Below are 19,352 nucleotides of genomic sequence, written 5' to 3' on the forward strand. Positions count from 1 at the left end.
CCTTGCAAGGCAGGAGATGCAGGTTTGATCCCTGGTCAGGGAACTAAGATCCCACATGCCGAGAAGCAACTAAGCCTGCACACTGCAACTACCAAGCTCACACGCCTCAACTAGAGTCTGTGCACCGCTATGAAAGATCCCCCATGCTGCAACTAAGGCCCGATGCAGTCAAATAAATAAGTAAATAAATACTTTTTAAAAGTTACAAAAGCAAATCCTCTATTTTCTCCACTCTACCTGTCTTCCATAACTTCTATAGTTTCAATCTTGCCATACTTTTCAAAGCAGTCGCTCATATTCTTCTGTATCTTCTTTAATACCTTCAACAAAAATTTTCTTTGCTTTCAAAAGGGCATTAGGCTTTACAGAATCCTCCAGAAACAACTCTGGTTTCACCAAACACCTAGCAACTTCGTGTGGTTCTGCACTTGTTGCCACATCCACCTCTTTAACACTTAAGTAAGTCATCAGACTATAAGTCCTAGAATGTTTTGTTTGGGCATCTCTCATCACTGCTCGATCTGTCAGTGTGCCCCATTTCTCAAAATGTTCTCTTAAACTATGATCTGTAGTTTCAGAGCAGAGTTCTCAACTGTGCTGGTTCCTCTGGATCATGGCCCCCCTCCTTCTGGTGGTGACCAGCTGGGGGTGATCTGGTAGTGGTTTCACCTCTGTTCCCTGGTGGCTCAAATGTAAAGAATCCACCTGCAATGCAGGAGACCCAGGTTTGATCCCTGGGTTGGGAGGACCCCCTGGAGAAGGGAATGGCAACTCACTCCAGTATTCTTGCCTAGAGAATCCCATGCACAGAGGAGCCTGGCAGGCTACAGTCCATGAGGTCGCAAAGAGTCAGACATGGCTAAGTGTGACTAATGCTTTCACTTTCACTTTGAGACCAGACTTGCCTCTTCCAACTCAAGTTCAATAATGGGACCAAGAGGAAGAGGCCTCTCCATTATTTCAACTTAGTGAATTATTGCCCTTCCCCACATACCATGTTCTTCATACCTTCATGCCTTTTTATATCTTATACTTTCTTTTTTCTCTATTTTTTTCTGGTTCTCCCCTCACCTACTCCCCTTCAAAAGCTTTTACTCTGTTAGAGGTTTAGTTCAAACTTTACAGATATTTCAGGCATATGTGAATGCTGTTTCTTTCTTATTCTGAGACTCCTATGCATTCAGGGTTGACTGTCACACTTGTTTTTCGTAAGTCCATCTCCCTGTAGAGTTTGAGGATAAAAAATATCCCTTCTCAGCACACAGATAAATGCTGTGTACAAGTCATTAAAGAATTAAGTTTCTAGGACCTCCCTGGTGGTCCCATGGTTAAGACTCAGCTCCCAATGCAGGGGACCTAAGTTTGATCCCTGCTCAGGGAACTACATCCCACATGCTGCACCCAAGAGATTGCCAGCAGCAACTAAAGATGCCATGTGCCCCAACTAAGACTCTGCACACCCAAATAACATTTTTTTTTTAAAAATTAAATTTCTGCCACCACCTTTGAAATAATGGTTGTCACAATCACTTTTACATTTAATTAATTAATTAATTAATTTTGGCTGTGCTGAGTCTATGCTACTGTGCCAGCTTTTCTTTAGTTGCAGCAAGTAGGGGCCACGCTCTCTGGTTGTGGTGTGATGGCTTCTCATTGCAGTGGCTTCTCCTATTGCTGAGCACAGGCTCTAGGGTATATGGGCTTCAGATTGCAGCTCACGGGCACTAGAGCACAGGCTCAAACAGTTGGGGTGAACAGGCTTAGTTGCTCTGTGGCATGGGGGATCTTCCAGGACTGGGAATAGAACCTGTGTCTCCTGCATTGGCACTCGGATTCTTTATCACTGAGCCACCAGGGAAGCGCCTCTCTGGTACTCTTTTAAACGCTTGAGGAAAAATAAGAATGCCATCAAATTTCTAATATACCTTTCCCTCTTTATATTAATTAGAATTTTTACTACACTTTAAAAACAAACAACAGAATGGCATCTGAAATCGAATGCTCACACAGGCAGCCCTCTCTTTGCCACTCACCTTCCTCATCTATCCATTTCATGGTGAAAAGTTGTTCATTGTCAAAAGAACACATGTCTCGAACCTCATTACAAAGACCCTCGAAGGATATTGAAGGTTCAAAATGTGTTATCATGATATCCCTGAAAAACAAAAAGGAGTTTTAAGTTAGAGAGTGACTAATAATGCCTGATGATTTGATGGAGTTCAGAGATTCTGTGTGGGCATCAACACGTGTCACTTCCAGTAAACTATCTCTGCAAAAAATAAAACACTGATACTTAATAATGCTTAAAAATAAAAACAGTGGTTTTGTGAGAAATCTTAATCTCCCCTCCTCATTCAAGAAGCCCACCCTACGTGCTTTAACAAATAGGAGGTCCACTTTTGCTCTAATGCTGGTTACCAGAAGCTCACTCTTCTGTGAGCATTATACTCCGAAGGCAAGCAGCTCTAGATTATACTTAACTGAAACAGCTTACAGTCTCTAATTGCTAATCTCCCCTTCCCTAGAAGTCTATCTTCATCAAAGAGATGGCCCTTCAAAAATTTAATAAGGATCTGTCACGCCCTCTTTCTCAGTCTGGTGGTTAGGATTAGCAACCACCCAGATTCACAACCCAATCCCCAAAATTGGCTTTAAAATATAATTCCTATTATAAGGTAGACACACCAAAAAAAAAGGAATAGACACAAATGTGCATTTATTTTCATATAACTGTTAGATAGATCATAACACCTAAATAAATCCACTGAGCAGCTATTTACTACAAGACTCAAAAACACAACAAAATGTTTTAGAACAAAAGCCTGGGTGTTCCTCCAAGGAACCATGAGAAGACTCCCTGTGATCTAATCCCCACAGAGTAGCCAGCCACAGGCATCCTTTCCAAGGAAAGTCAGATAGACCCAATGACTAATTCAACAAATATATAGTGATCTCCATGTGCCAGGCTCTGTCATAAGGGTTTTACAAAATTAAGGTCGTTCATGTCTTTCCTTTGCTTTAAACTCTCCAAATGCCTTTCCCAAAAGTAAAGGGAAACCCAAAGTCCCAGCAGGGTCTACAAGGCCCTGTAGGAACTGGCCCTTGCTGCCTCTCTGACCTACCTCTTCTACCACTGGACAGATAAACCAATGTTTAGAGTCCACCATCTACCCCAGCTAAAAATGTAAGCTTGATGAAAAGTAGGAATTTTGTTCATTATATTCCTAGTGGCCAACACAATGTCTAGTACAGAACGGGTATTCAATAAGTAGCTGCTGAAGAAAGGAAGGAAATCTGTTAGGGACGGTGTGAACTGACTGACATGGGTAGTTGGAATACAGAAAGTGGAGTAAGAAGTAAGGTATTAAAATTGTTGGTCATCTGCAAACAAAAGTTAAAACTCCAGTCTTCAGAGGCTCTACAGAAGCTTAGCAGAGAGCCACACGTGGAAAGTGAGTGGCCTTTTCTTGAAAGTGACGCTCTTCCCAAGCATATCATGGTTTCACGCCCCTGCCTCTTGGAACTCTCTTGCCGTGGCTTTCGTAGCAGTCTGTTTCCCTGTCTCCCTTTCTACCATTCTGAACACTTATTAAGCCTCCTCCTGTCTTCAATCATAAGACATTCTTCATACCTTCTCTCATATTCCTTCTCTTTCTCTTCCTGAAACCTAATTCACTTTTAGTGTTTTATCTATGAACTCTATGTAGTTCAGTTCAGTTCAGTCGCTCAGTCGTGTTCGACTCTGCAACTCCATGAATCACAGCATGCCAGGCCTCCCTGTCCATCACCAACTCCCGGAGTTCACTTACACTCATGTCCATCGAGTCTGTGATGCCATCCAGCCATCTCATCCTCTGTCGTCCCCTTCTCCTCCTGCCCCCAATCCCTCCCAGCATCAGAGTCTTTTCCAATGAGTCAACTCTTCACATGAGGTGGCCAAAGTACTGGAGTTTCAGCTTCAGCATCATTCCCTCCAAAGAAATCCCAGGGCTGATCTCCTTCAGAATGGACTGGTTGGATCTCCTTGTAGTCCAAGGGACTCTCAAGAGTCTTCTCCAACACCACACTTCAAAAGCATCAATTCTTTGGCGCTCAGCTTTCTTCACAGTCCAACTCTCACATCCATACATGACTACTGGAAAAACCAAAGCCTTGACTAGATGGACCTTAGTCAGCAAAGTAATGTTTCTGCTTTTGAATATGCTTTCTAGGTTGGTCATAACTTTTCTTCCAAGGAGTAAGCGTCTTTTAATTTCATGGCTGCAGTCACCATCTGCAGTGATTTTGGAGCCCAAAAAATAAAGTCTGACACTGTTTCCACTGTTTCCCCATCTATTTCCCATGAAGTGATGGGACCAGATGCCATGATCTTAGTTTTCTGAATGTTGAGCTTTAAGCCAACTTTTTCACTCTCCTCTTTCACTTTCATCAAGATGCTCTTTAGTTCCTCTTCACTTTCTGCCATAAGGGTGGTGTCATCTGCATATCTGAGGTTATTGATATTTCTCCCGGCAATCTTGATTCCAGCTTGTTTCTTCCAGTCCAGCGTTTCTCATGATGTACTCTGCATAGAAGTTAAATAAGCAGGGTGACAATATACAGCCTTGATGTACTCCTTTTCCTATTTGGAACCAGTCTGTTGTTCCATGTCCAGTTCTAACTGTTGCTTCCTGATCTGCATACAGATTTCTCAAGAGGCAGGTCAGGTGGTCTGGTATTCCCATCTCTTTCAGAATTTTCCACAGTTTATTGTGATCCACACAGTCAAAACTCTATGTAAGTATCTCCTAAATCTGTAATTTCAGCTCTCTTTGTGGTATTTAATACTCTAGATAAGCTGGTTCCAATTTCTATTCTCAATGTGATCCCACCATTTCCAGCACAAACACTCTATTACAGACCTCTGTACTCACAATCCCCATACATAAGACTGTGATGATCCATGTTTTAACCCTGTCACTTTCTCAGTTTAAGGAGGGAGGTGGAAATTTTTCTTCAACATCATCTTTTTTCTTCAACATCAACTTCCATTAAACCTTTTTTAACCGCATAGGCCCAATGGTCTACACTTCTAAACCTGCTCAACCTGTATCTTATGCTCCATTTTTTTTGTTATTCAATTAATTATATACACACATTCTTAGCTAAATTATAAACTGGAAGATAAAAAATTCTTGACTCTTTACTACATTCATATAACTATTTTATATACACAATAGGGACTCAAATATTCCTTAACTGAATGTAGAAGATTGCCAGGAGAAATATCAATAACCTCAGATATGTGCATGACATCACCCTTATGGCAGAAAGTGAAGAACTACTAAAGAGCCTCTTGATGAAGGTGAAAGAGGAGAGTGAAAAAGTTGGTTTAAAGCTTAACATTCAGAAAACTAAGATCATGGCATCTGGTCCCATCACTTCATGGCAAATAGATGGGGAAACAGTGGAAACAGTGGCTGACTTTATGTTTTTGTGCTCCAAAATCAATGCAGATGGTGACTACAGCCATGAAATTAAAAGACGCTTACTCCTTGGAAGGAAAGTTACGACTAACCTAGACAGCATATTAAAAAGCAGAGATATTACTCTGCCAACAGAGGTCCGTCTAGTCAAGGCTATAGTTTTTCCAGTAGTCATGTATGGATGTAAGAGTTGTACTATAAAGAAAGCTGAGTGCTGAAGAACTGATGCTTTTGAACTGTGGTGTTGGAGAAGACTCTTGAGAGTCCCTTGGATTGCAAGGAGATCCAGCCAGTCCATCCTAAAGGAGATCAGTCCTGAATATTCATTGGAAGGACTGAGGCTGAAGCTGAAAACTCCAATACTTTGGCCACCTGATGCAAAGAACTGACTCATTTGAAAAGACCCTGATGCTCGGAGGGATTGGGGGCAGGAGGAAAAGGGGACGACAGAGAATAAGATGGTTGGATGGCATCACCGACTCAACGGACATGAGTTTGAGTAACCCCTGGGAGTTGGTGATGGACAGGGAGGCCTGGCATGCTGCAGTCCACAGGGTTGCAGAGTCGGACACGACCGAGCGACTAAACTGAACTGACAAGGAAATATCACTGTTTATGTTTCCTTAGTCTATAAACGTGTACAGATTCTTTAGTGTGTTTCAGGTGTTTGAACAAACAGGTTATATGATTTTCATAATAAGTGTCAAACTAATCCTGTTTTAGAGATTTAAAAAGCAAAAGCACACAGGAATATTTGCCAGAGTTTCACAGGAAACAGAAAATTAATTCAAATCCACATCTCCTAATGACACTTGTGGATGCTGTGATCTGACCATTCCCCTCTCCACCCCACCTTCAGAATTCCCCATTAGCAATAGAGCACCTGTCAAACCAGCTGCCTAGAATGCTACCAGCAGACATCCCCAGTCTTCAGCTTCTTTCAGAGATTTGACTTCTCATCTATAGTCAAAGCCCGTTCCTGGTCAGCCCACAACCAATGACCAATTCAATATAAAGGTCCTACATGTGACTTGCAAAAGCTATGAAGTGCCAATTCATCTTTAGAACTCCCAAGAGGGTGAGTGAAGGTTTCTGTTGAGACTTCACAGCATCTTGATATTTTCCTACCTAAGCTTGCTTCCTTCCCTCCCCTTATCTTCCATAGCTATCAACCCCAAAAGTACTCCTGAAAAACCACCTAAATGCTCATCTCCAACACTACCTCCCACAACAGCATCCACCCAAAGCACAGCTACCATCAGATGTTATTTTGTGACAAAAGCATAATGCGTATGCAAAGGCACCCCACTCCAGTGCTCTTGCCTGGAAAATCCCATGGATGGAGGAGTCTGGTGGGCTGCAGTCCATGGGACTGCTGAGAGTCGGACATGACTGAGCGACTTCACTTTGACTTTTCACTTTCATGCATTGGAGAAGGAAATGGCAGCCCACTCCAGTATTCTTGCCTGGAGAATCCCAGGGATTGGGGGAGCCTGGTGGGCTGACATCTACGGGGTCGCACAGAGTTGGACACGACTGAAGCGACTTAGCAGCAGCAAGTCAATCTCACTTTTAAGAGACTGGCTAATAAAAACTATAATCCTTGTTTCAGAGATTTAATGAGTCTAATTTAGTACATGGGCTTCCAAGCTGGCTCAGGTAGTAAAGAAGCCACCTGCAATGCGCGAGACTTGGGTTTGATCCCTGGGTCAGGAAGATCCCCTGAAGGAGGGAATGGCAACCCACTCCAGTATTCTTGCCGGGGAAAATCCCCAGGGACAGAGGAGCCTGTACGATTTAGTAGATGAAACTAATTTTTTTTTTCAGAGAAAATACATTGCCAGCACATAAAAATTATACATATTCCCCCAACTAAATGTAAAATTCACGAGAGCAAACATTTTGTTTTGCTCATTGCTGTATCACCAATATCTAAAACAACATCTGGCCCAGAATTAATATACGTTGAGTGAACGGAGGTGTCATATGTTGGACTCTAAAAAATGCATGAGGAAATGTAAAATAAAAAGCATTCCACAAAGGAGGAATGACATATTTGAGGTAGCCATAGTATACTGGTTAAGACATGAGAGCTAAAGCCAGTATGTTTGGGTTTGAATCCAGGCCCTATCACTTACCAGCTGTATGGTCTGAATTATTTGACTTCTAAGAATGTTGGCTCAATTTCCTCACCTATAAAATGAGAATAATATTATCTCCTATGATATTTTAAGGATTTAATGTGTCAAGTGAATTCACACTTGTAATACTTAGAATAATACCTAGTATAGTGTTTGGTTTTTAGTCGCTAAGCTGTGTCTGGCTCTTTTGTGATCCCATGGACTGCAGCCTGCAAGTCCTGGGATTTCCCAGGGAAAAAATCTGGACTGGTTGCCATTTCCTCCTCCACAAGATCCTCCCAATCCAGGGATCAAATCTGAGTCTCCTGCACTGGCAGGTGGATTCTTTACCACTGACGCACCAGGGAAGACCAACCTAGCACACAGCATACCCTTAATGTGTTTAACAACTTTTAAAACTTTATGTATTCATATAACACTTTAAATACAAATGGAACCTTATGAGATGAAAATAATCCAGCTTTCTAAAGACAACACACAGATTGTTCAATATGGTGGAGGGAACAAACATCTATATCCTTTCTGAGTGAAAATATTAGTTTCTCAGTCGTGTCCAACTCTTTGTGACCCCATGGACTGTGGCCCGCCAGGCTTCTCTCTTCATGGAATTCTCCAGGCAAGAATATAGGAGTGGTTTACCCATTCCCTTCTCCAGGGGATCTTCCCGACCCAGGGATTGAACCCAGGTCTTTCACACTGTAGGCAGATTATTTACTGTCTAAGCCACCAGGGAAGCCCCTTTCATTCTAAGGGCCCACGGAAATTACAGAAAATTAAAAATGACAAGTTTATCAAAGTCTTAGAAAAGGCATCAACAGCAGACCAGAAAGTATGAAAAACTCCTGGATGACTGAAAACAGATGAGATAAAATTGATGGAGAAAACATACCAGCCCCTAAAATTAAAGGTAACTGGAACCCTTTAAAGAGAGAAGTTTTACTGACACAAAATTACTTTTCCTTCTCTAAACATCTAACCACAGGTTTTCAAGTACACCACACTTACATAAGCGTTCATTATAACTGCTTTTTAAAAACTGCTTTAAAAATATGAGTTAAAGAACAGAATAACAGTTATATACCTTTACAGTGTAAAAATTAACAAGAAAAATCAAGACGTGAGAAAGAAAAAGGAAGTATAAATTCAAAAACATGTCTTTCCTAATGGAGAGTCAACACTCTTATCTAAAACTAATAATTAAATATAAAAGCAAAGAAAAAAAAATAACCTGAATTTAAAAATAGTCAAAGGACTTGAACAGACACTTCTCCAAAGAGTATATAGAAATGGCCAACAAGCTTAAGAAAAAATGTTTATCATCACTAATTATCAGAAAAATGCAAATCAAAACCATAATGATAGGGCAGAAATTAACATAACTAACTATACTGTAAATCAACTACACACCAATAGGAAAAAACACAATAAAATGTCACTTCATATCCATCAGGATGGCTATTGTCAAAAACCTAGAATAACAAATGTAATCAAAGATGTGGAGAAACTGGTGCCCTGTATACTACTGGTGGGAATGTAGAATGGTGCAGCAGCTATAGAAACCAGTGTGGATGTTCCTCAAAAAATTTTAAAAAGTATTTCCATATGATCCAGCAATTCCACTTCTGGCTACATATATCCAAAAGAACTGAAAGCAGGGAATCCAACAGATATCTGTACACCCACATTCACAGCAGCATTATTCACAATGGCCAAAAGGTGGAGGCAACCCAAGTGTTCACTGACAGATGAATACATACACTAAATGTGATATACAAACACAAAGAAGTATTATTCAGCCTTAAAAAGAAAGTAAATTCTCATGCATGCTACAATATGAATGAATCTTGAAGGTGAAATAAGCCAGTCGCCAAAAGACAAATACTGTATGACTCCATGTATATGAAGTATCTAAGTACTAAGGACTAAGGATTCGCTCAGTTGTGTCCAACTCTTTGCGACCCCGTGGACTGTAGCCCACCAGGCTCCTCCGTCCATGGGATTCTCCAGGCAAGGTTGCCATTGCCTTCTCCAGGGGATCTTCCCAACCCAGGGATCGAACCCAGGTCTCCCGCACTGCAGGCAGATGCTTTAACCTCTGAGCCACCAGGAGTCAAATTCATAGAAACAGAAAACAGAATAGTAGTTGCCAGGGGTTGGGGGTTGGAGGAGGACGGAAGAATTGTTAATATGTAACTTCAGTTTTGCAAAATGAAAAAGTTCTGGAGATTGGTCACATAACAATGTGAATATAGCTAATGTTGCTCAACTGTACACTTAAAAATGGTTAAGATAGTCAATTTAAAACATTTTACTATAATTATTAATAAAAGAAAAAGCAGGAGGAGGTATATTATTTAAGTTTTACATGTGAGGCAATGAAAATGTGCTAAATTCCTCATCTTTCATACTGATCAACAGATATAATAAAAAGAAAGCAAAATTTTAATAGTAGTTAAATCTAGGTGGTGGAACTGGGGATTAGGAGGAGACAAGATATAGAAAGAAGAGGTACTTTGTAAATATTGAAACCCTTCTGAATGGCATAGATTATAATTAATTTTTCTACCATGTAAAGGTATGATTTTATGATACATGTTACTCTATAATAAAATAAATATAAATAAAATGTAAAACAAATTACTGTTATACATAAATTATTAACAGTAATTATTAAATTACTGTTATACATAAATAAAATTATTGTTCTAATTATTTTTAAAATTTGTATTTTAAAAAGAAAATTAGAGCAGAAAATAGTTCCTTCCTCTAGTGACATTAAAAGGCAACTTGCTTACCTTAAAGCAATCTTTCTTTCAAATTATCTCCCAGGTTACTAGTATGAGGGGGTGAGGATTGGGAGAATACATTTTAGAACTAAATCAGAAGAGAAGAAAAGGCTTCCACTGAACTTCCCTGGCAAAGAACAAGTGTGACATTATCTCTTTGAATGCAAAGAGAAGAAATTAGTATGATCAGATGTCATCAAAATATGAATTTCTTATTAAGGTCCAGTTCAGTTCAGTCACTCAGTCGTGTCTGACTCTGCGACCCCATGAATCGCAGCACGTCAGGCCTCCCTGTCCATCACCAACTCCCGGAGTTCACTCACATTCATGTCCATCGAGTCCGTGATGCCATCCAGCCATCTCATCCGCTGTTGTCCCCTTCTCCTCCTGCCCCCAATCCCTCCCAGCATCAGAGTCTTTTCCAATGAGTCAACTCTTCACATGAGGTGGCCAAAGTACTGGAATTTCAGCTTCAGCATCATTCCCTCCAAAGAAATCCCAGGGCTGATCTCCTTCAGAATGGACTGGTTGGATTTCCTTGCAGTCCAAGGGACTCTCAAGAGTCTTCTCTAACACCACAGTTCAAAAGCATCAATTCTTTGGCGCTCAGCCTTCTTCACAGTCCAACTCTCACATCCATACATGACCACTGGAAAAAGCATAGCCTTGACTAGACGGGCCTTTGTTGGCAAAGTAATGTCTCTGCTTTTGAATATGCTATCTAGGTTGGTCATAACTTTTCTTCCAAGGAGTAAGCGTCTTTTAATTTCATGGCTGCAGTTACCATCTGCAGTGATTTTGGAGCCCCCCAAAATAAAGTCTGACACTGTTTCCACTGTTTCCCCATCTATGTGCCATGAAGTGATGGGACCGGATGCCATGATCTTCGTTTTCTAAATGTTGAGTTTTAAGCCAACTTTTTCACTCTTCTCTTTCACTTTCATCAAAAGGCTTTTTAGTTCCTCTTTACTTTCTGCCATAAGGGTGGTGTCATCTGCATATCTGAGGTTATTGATATATTAAGGTCCACTCATAGTTAAAATTAACACTATGGAAGCATATTTGTAAATAATGCAGATTTTTCAGAAACTTATTTTTCAAGAGCTGTAAAATATTTACCAGAATGTGCAAATATTTTCAAAACATGCTTTAAAAATCCTTTAGAAATCATAAGTACATACATCCTAAAGAGACTCAGTGAAGCAGTCAGGCTTTATCAACTGCCACTCCTTAAGTTCCAGGAACTAAAACCTTTAAGGGACTTTTTTTTATAAATACCCCTCTAAGTAATTGGGTAAGCACCATGTTCATATATCCCACAATCACCAGATCCTTATTATAGTACTAAAACTAAAAATAAACTGCAAAATAAAGATATTACTTCTAAGGTACAAAACAAATTATCCATGGAAGACTTTTTTCCTGGTTTTAACTTCAGTGTTGGCATAAATTAGCTTACCACTGGTCTTCAACAATACAGTCTGCTTCACCACAAAGATGCCCCAAATGGTAAATTTAGATATAGTTTTAGCTGAATTTAAAAAAGAAAAGAAAAAAAGCATTTTTAACTGTGCTTCACCAGTCAAACAGTTTTAAGCATTCATTATGTTCCTATTCTAAAATAAAGAATCTAAAGCTTTTCCTTAGGAGTCACTGCTTAAAAAAAAAAAAAAAACCTGAAAAAAAACCCCCATATTCAGTCCTTTCGCTATTTCAACAAAAGTTTTTTTCCTAAATTAAATATAGCAGGATCAGAAAAAATTTTTTACTTGTGTTCACCAATATAACAGATTTAGGCACAATTATCCATGGATATAACACCACTGGGTGAAAGGTGGTGAGGAAATATTTGTACAGTCTCAAAGTATCACCCCTCAAATTAATTGTTAATTATAAGAAAGCCATAATACAACATCTATTTTTTAATAGTCAAGGAGATAGAAAAGAACTATGAAATATGAATTTGACAACAAAGAAAAAGTAATCTCAAAAAGGCCCATCAATATATTAATAGGGCAAAGAGAAACTTCTCTGAAGAGTAAGACTCAACTTTGTATTGTGGTTTACTAAGGCTCAAGTATTATCACCCATAAAATAGAAATATCTATGTCTCAATATTGTTTAAAAAAAAAGTTAGCGTTTTTTGCCAATTGTATTTGCAAGAATTTAAAAGACTGATAAGATATAAGGGAATCATAAGGAAAAATGCTTCATTTGTACACTGTTACTGGGAATGTCAATTGATACATTTTTGGAGGACAATATCAAGTTTTAAAATAGGCATATCTTCAACCACTCAAGAATATATATTAAATATAAGGATATTCCTTCAACATGACTTGACAGAGCAATTTAATGAAAATTCATCAACCAGAGAAAAAGATTATATAAATTATGGTGTAACAATAGTATGCAACACTATGTGCCAATTATACAGAAAGAGGCAGACTGCTCTATCTATATGTATCTACCTGTTTATCTGTCTATCCTGACATGCAAAAATGATCATGAATGAAAAAACTCAAGTTAAAGAAACACATATAAACATATGAACACATTTATAGGAAAAATAAATGTGTGTGTATATGTATACATATATTGATATGATGTAGAATATCCCCAACTGTTAACAATGCCCCCCCTAGGAAGTGAGGGTGAGAGGTTATGGGGGAACTTTCTACTTTATATATTTCTGTATTTTAAAAATTAACTCTGGTGCCTTGTCTTTATGATCTGTAGTCGGCTGCTGGTGGCATTTTTGTTCCTATCGTTGTTCTCAGCCATGTTCCTACATAGGTTAGCTGTCTGTCACATACAGTGCTGGGGACACAGAGCAGGCACACAAGAAACAGCTGTTCAATTGCTTCTGGACGTTTCCACCTGGATGCCCCCAAAGCAAATTTTGATTACTTGTTCCAGGGAATTAATTACCTTCTCTAATAAATCTCTTCTTTCTCTATTCCCTAGTCTATCCAAATGAGAAAATACAAGTCAGACTCAGACCCTCTCTCTTCTCCACAAGCAATCTCTCTCTAATTCATAATGATTCCACCCCCTGAAATCACCCCTGAATCCACATCCTCTTTTCCATCTCAGAATCTCTCACCTGGACTCCTTCCAAAGCCTCCAGATAAAAGTTCCATCCATTGCTCGTTCATTTACTACACTGGTTCCAAGAGTGATCCTTCTAAAACAAAAATCTAACTCATGCATCCCTTACTTAAAATCTTCACCAGTGAGAAATAATCTGAAGTCCAAAGTATGATATTCAAGTCTTCCTCATCCAGTGCCTGTAACCTTCTTACTAGCTCACTTCTTATCGGTGCCCACTATACACTTTATGTCCTAATGAGGAATGACTATGGGACTAACGACTAAACCCATCTTAACTCCCCAAGCATATCATGCAGCTGTGCAATGCCTGGAATGACCTCCCACCCAACATCGTAGTTCACCAGACAAACAAACTTATCCTTTAATAGCCTCAAACACCGCATCCTCTAGGAGGGCTTCCCTCAACCCAAACTCCTCCCCAAGAGCCATCCGTACACACAAACACACAGACAGACACACACACACACACCACTTTATGCACTTTCTAAAGTCTTTTCTCCTACAAGTCTCTTGGTTCCTTAAAGGCAGAGCCTTATACCCACCTTGACATCCTCTGCGACCACGTACCTGGCTTAGAGTACTTGTTCAACAGTATTTATTAAACTGAGTAGAAACACACTGTGGTAAAATGTGAAATCCTAAACAAGACTGGGTTTTCTACAACCTGTGTTTTGATTAGGCTCATTTGAACCATGAAAGAAACAAACACTCAAGTAATCTTAGAAAGAGGTCCAGGAGCTGTATTAGAAAGCTATCAAGAAACACTGCTTTTTTTTCTCATTTCCTCAGCCCTTCAGTTTGCACATGGCGATCCTGGCCTCACCAGCCTCTCTGGTAACTCTTGAGCTTCAGTCCTCGCTGCTGACAAGCAGTTTATCTCCATATTATCTAATCCAAATTTCTGAGAGGGTTGTTTTGGGCTTGGCAGCAGGCCACCATGCCCTTTCTCTCTCTCTGGTGAAGCTATGGAGCTGCTGCCTCTGCTCAGGTGCGGGCCAGACGGTCTAGGACCAATAACCGACCTTCCCCTACCTTTCAACTCAATATATCATTCTTATTTCCATAGAACCCATACTGGAAGTATATCTCTAAAATTGTTTTGTAATACTTTTTAAAACACATCTTGCCAAGACTTGTCCACAGTGAGAAAATCCTGCATACTTCATCACTGAACCAGCTATACTTTCCAAATATGTAAGGAGCTCATCCCACTTTGTTTGCAGCTGTGCACTGAAAGAATCCTCTGGATTCATAACTGCTCAACAGCGGGTGGTTTACAAAGATTTTCACAAAATTTCTCTTATGTTTATTATGCAAGGAAATGAGTAGTCCAGATATTTCCTTGTTAAATTCTACCCCGTAATATTTAGTAACTTTATATAAGGATAGCACACACAATAGCAATCTACCACTAACCCACAAAACCTGTTTCTCCTCCTCCAAACTAACAGTAGGTAATGATTGAAGAAAGGCAGGCTACTCAGTGACAAGCTCATGGAAAGAGGAGTACAGGCCAGGAGACAGGCACTCTTAGGTGGTATCCAATAAACTCACATTCCCAGGGCTATTAATCTTCTGCTTAAAAACTAGAAAAGGGCTAATTAAATATCTTTTACATCTAGGGAGACAGCACAGTTGCACTAAGAACATATTTAACAACATGAGAACACTAAACATCGTTGAAAGGGGCAGCAATTCATTCACTAAAAAATTCTGGTTATTCCAAGATTTCAATATTCACTGGAAAGAAATATTGTTAGAAGGGGATAAGGGAAAAACTCTCCCCTAACAGCCGTTCTGATGATGTGAAAGAAAAGAAATTTTTTCAAATGCAGACTGTCCTCACACTTCTTGATAGTAAGGGAAGAATTTTCTACTTAAAAATCAGGCAGGTGTTCTAGACAGCCAACCTGTTTATTTAACTATCCTCATTGGTGACTCATTTTAGTTTCATCTGTAGTAATGAGCAGCTGACTACACAATATAATAACCATCAGTTTGGGCTATTGTTAATAAACATATAATCTTTACAGATCTAATTTCAGAGGTCAGAAATTGGAACAATTTGGAGTGCTGATGTTGTCTTCAAATGAGGCTTGAAATGAAGGCACTATTAGAAAGCTTTCATTGAATAAAGGCACTAAACGGCAAGAGGTTGATTTACTACTAATCAAAATTCATAGGTTTTTAAAAATAAGCAAAAAGATGTTAAACTGAGTGTCTTGGAGACATTTCAGTCAAGCATTAATAGGGTTATAAGTCCTTGCTGCTGCTAAGTCACCCCAGTCGTGCCCGACTCTATGCGACCCCATAGACGGCAGCCCACCAGGCTCCCCTGTCCCTGGGATTCTCCAGGCAAGAACACTGGAGTGGGTTGCCATTTTATCCTCCTTTAAAAAAAAAATTATAATTAGAGCAGTACCTACATTCTAAAGTATACCAGACTTAGATTTCTTTGCAAAGGAGAAGCTTACAATGATTTTTAATTTGTATACTTGTGAGGCCTATTTGGGCCTGTATGGTATCAGCGGTAAAACATCAGCCTGTCAAGGCAGGAGTCACTGGTTCGATCCCTGGGCAGGAAAGATCCCCTGGGGAGGGAAATGGCAAACAGTATTCTTGCCTGGAAAATTCCATGGACAGAGGAGTCTGGTGGGCTACTATCCACAGGGTCACAAAGAGTCCAACACAACTGAGCAATTAAGCACAAGGCCTATTTGCAATTGTCAAACTAATAAAAACAGGAGAAAAAAGGAAGAAGCACTATTTTCATGTTTCATAGTTGGAATCATTGAAAACTACCTAAATTTAATGTCAAGAATCAGAAAAGTAAACCGATGAACTAAAATTAATAGCTTAACAATAAAAATTGAGAGGCATAAGGGAGCAAGGAAGCAGAGTGTAGGGTGCACCCAGTTTCTCATCCTTCAGAGGAAGGGATCACTAGATACCATCTAAAGTTGATAAGTCACAAAACGGAAGTATAAAACTTTAAAGTAAGAAATAAAGGCAATCTCCAGAAGAACAAGAAATGAACTATCAATCATAGTTAACTCTTGAGGTTGGGAGGACTGGATGGGGAACACTTTTCATTTTATCAATTATAGTTAACTCAAGGTAGGAAGGACTGGATGGGGAACACTTTTCATTTCATATTTTTGAACAATTTGCCTGTTCCTACTGTGCGTGTGTGTGTGTGTGTGTGTGTGTGTGTGTAAATCTAGCTTTTTAAAACTGTCAATAATCAGACACTATAAAAAAACAAAACGTACTATATTTCGTTCTCTGTACCTAACAACTCACAGGCTGTCAACTTTATAAAAGAGAGCAGATTCTAAAGTGAAATATCTCATCTGTCAAATTAAAGATAAGGTAAAGGAAACAAAGCATTTTTTTTCCAGTGCAAAGTACAGAGCTATTGTTTTCAAATCAAGACTTCCTTGATCAATTTAAGCAAAACCACTGCTACTGTCCAAAATAACTCCTTTAACTACTTCTGAATACAGTCAAGCTAATAAACAGAGCCCGAGGCTTCACTGCAGCAAACAAAATAATAAATCCTTTTATCAAATCAATAAGACACATAGAAGCTTATATTTTCTTGAAATCAAAACAAGGGAGGCATTTTGAAAGTTCGCTATCTTCACTGATCCTCTCAGGAATGTAAAAGTATGCACTGCAGTTTCAAACCTCCTAGTGCTTGAGTTTTTGGTTTTGTTTTTTTTTAAAGCAATTTACTTCTGCTTGGACAAGCAGTTAAGACAGGCCACAGAAGCTGGGTTTTCTGTTAGCCCTCAGTTTCAAACTTTTTTGCTCACACTAACAGTTGTTCCTAAGTGTAATTATCTCAAAAAAATTTCACACAGCAACTGAATTCAAAGGAAGGGGGACACTTCAGATTACTGATTACAGAATATGATTTAATACTGTGATTTTAGGACTGGGTTATTTTTGGTAACCACAGTAGTTGTAACTTAGGTGATAATATGAGTAAAGATCACAGATTTTAAAACTGCTTACTCTCACCCTCTTCTCTTCTTGCAGTTATCTCACCCTATCGGACAAGACTTAGAGCAATGACAAAGAAGAGTTCACGGATTTTAATTTACACATACACAACCTAACCTAGGCAAGACCTAGTACCTAATGCATATCCCTGAAAACACATCAACTTTACTCAAATATAACCCCTACGTCTAATATATTGGCAGCCTGATCATATTCCTGATACATGTCGGGAACTCTTCTATACCAAGACAAATCTGACTTAGAAAACCAAAGGCTATAGGCCTGCTGGTAATCACAAGGATCAGCAAGTGGAAGCAATCCCGTCTTTAAAACCTAATAGTAAACTTAGTTAACTAAGGCATCACTCAGAATCAACTTTCAACCCCCAATACATCCAGACTTAAAACACGTAAAGCTCTTTGTAAATCTTAGTAGGCGAGTCTCTCAAACCCACCAAGGGGACCTACTTACTCCAAGGCTCCTCCCCAGGACCCTACTCAGGATTCTCAGCCGTGCGGTTCCAGGGCGTCCTGCACCACCACTGGTCGTCCTCCCCCGACCACTCGGCCATCCATCCCAAGTACCCCCGACTAGCCCGCCCAAACCATTCCTCCCACATCTCCAGCCCCACATTCGCCCCTCCTCCAGGCCAAGCCGAGCTGGTCTTTCCCCACCCCTGCCACCCCCGCCGCAGAACACTCACCCGCGGTAGTAGGCTTTCACCCGGACCTGGTGAGAGTGGTCCCCAATGCCGCCGCCTGCGATCGGGTGAGACATGGTACTGCTGTCTCTCTGGGTCGGCATCTCCTTATTCCCCCGCCTCGCCGGAGGCCGAGGGTGCGGGGGGCGCGCCGGGCGCCGCAGGGGACTCCGCAGCTCGAGCCTCTCGCGGAGCCGCGGCTGCCCTTTCGCCTACCTGTCGTCCCCGCCCGCGGCGCGGACCCAAGTGTCGCCTCGCCTGGGCAGCCGGAACCGCACGGCTCCTCCCACCGCCGGCGGCCGACTCTGCCTCTACAGCAGCCCGGGCCCTGCACGCCTCCCGCCTCCGTCCCTCCCACCTCGCTCGCTCCAAAGGCCCACATTCCGGGGGAGGGCGGGTGCAACCATTGATCCAAATCAAGGAGCCTCAATGTCCGGCTGAACCATTCTTAGGGGAGCAAGGCAAAGGGGAGGGAGGATGGGGGCTGCTGAACATCATATCAGATTCCCCGGCAGGGGGCCTTGTGTGGGAGCTGTAACTGAGAGAATGTGAAGATTCAAATAACTATACTTTTGTAAAAAGCCCTCCCTACGAATATGGTTGGAGACAAGTGCTGTGGCATCTCACCCCAGTTTCCTAACTTGGTCGCGTCCGCGGTCAGCCGACTGGGGACTCGGAGAAGATTTGGAGTGCGGGTTTCTGGGATTTGGAGTCCCCGTGGAATTCTGGGACTTGAGGTTCCTTACAAGTAGAGAGCCCCGCCTTCTGTCTGTCTCCGGCTCCTGCCCCAGGAGACTTTGGCGTGCAAATCCTGAATCCACCTTGGGCATCCGAGGACATTGGAAATGATTGGGATTCGTCACAGTCTAGACTTTCTTCTCTGCTAAATTCTCCTTCCAATTGCATAAATCATCTCAATTATACAGTACCTTTTTGGGAAAGAATTTGATTAAGGGCTCAGGATAGCGTCTTTTCGGAGAAGGCAATGGCAACCCACTCCAGTGTTCTTGCCTGGAGAATCCCAGGGACGGCGGAGCCTGGTGGGCTGCCGTCTATGGGATCGCACAGAGTCGGACACGACTGAAGCGACTTAGCAGCAGCAGCAGCAGCAGCATAGCGTCTTTTATGGAAGGAATGT

At 40.8% G+C, this 19,352-nt stretch overlaps 1 protein-coding gene across 2 annotated transcripts in view; it reads right to left on the minus strand.

Moving 5' to 3' along the window:
* The window catches only part of PRKCI (protein kinase C iota), a 68,321-nt gene extending 49,729 nt beyond the window's left edge, over positions 1 to 18,592 (minus strand). Inside the window, exons 1-2 of one of the 2 annotated variants that reach the window (XM_069579955.1) lie at positions 18,218 to 18,592; positions 2,034 to 2,155 (exon numbers count right to left, since the gene is read on the minus strand). In XM_069579955.1, coding sequence (XP_069436056.1) covers positions 2,034 to 2,155; positions 18,218 to 18,318 — 223 coding nt within the window. In that variant the 5' untranslated portion in view covers positions 18,319 to 18,592. The remainder of the gene's footprint in view (positions 1 to 2,033; positions 2,156 to 18,217) is intronic. The other variant, XM_069579964.1, reaches the window with a different exon arrangement.
* Positions 18,593 to 19,352: the final 760 nt, after the last annotated feature.

Source organism: Ovis canadensis, chromosome 1 (assembly GCF_042477335.2).
Source record: "Ovis canadensis isolate MfBH-ARS-UI-01 breed Bighorn chromosome 1, ARS-UI_OviCan_v2, whole genome shotgun sequence".
NCBI classification, from domain to species: domain Eukaryota; kingdom Metazoa; phylum Chordata; class Mammalia; order Artiodactyla; family Bovidae; genus Ovis; species Ovis canadensis.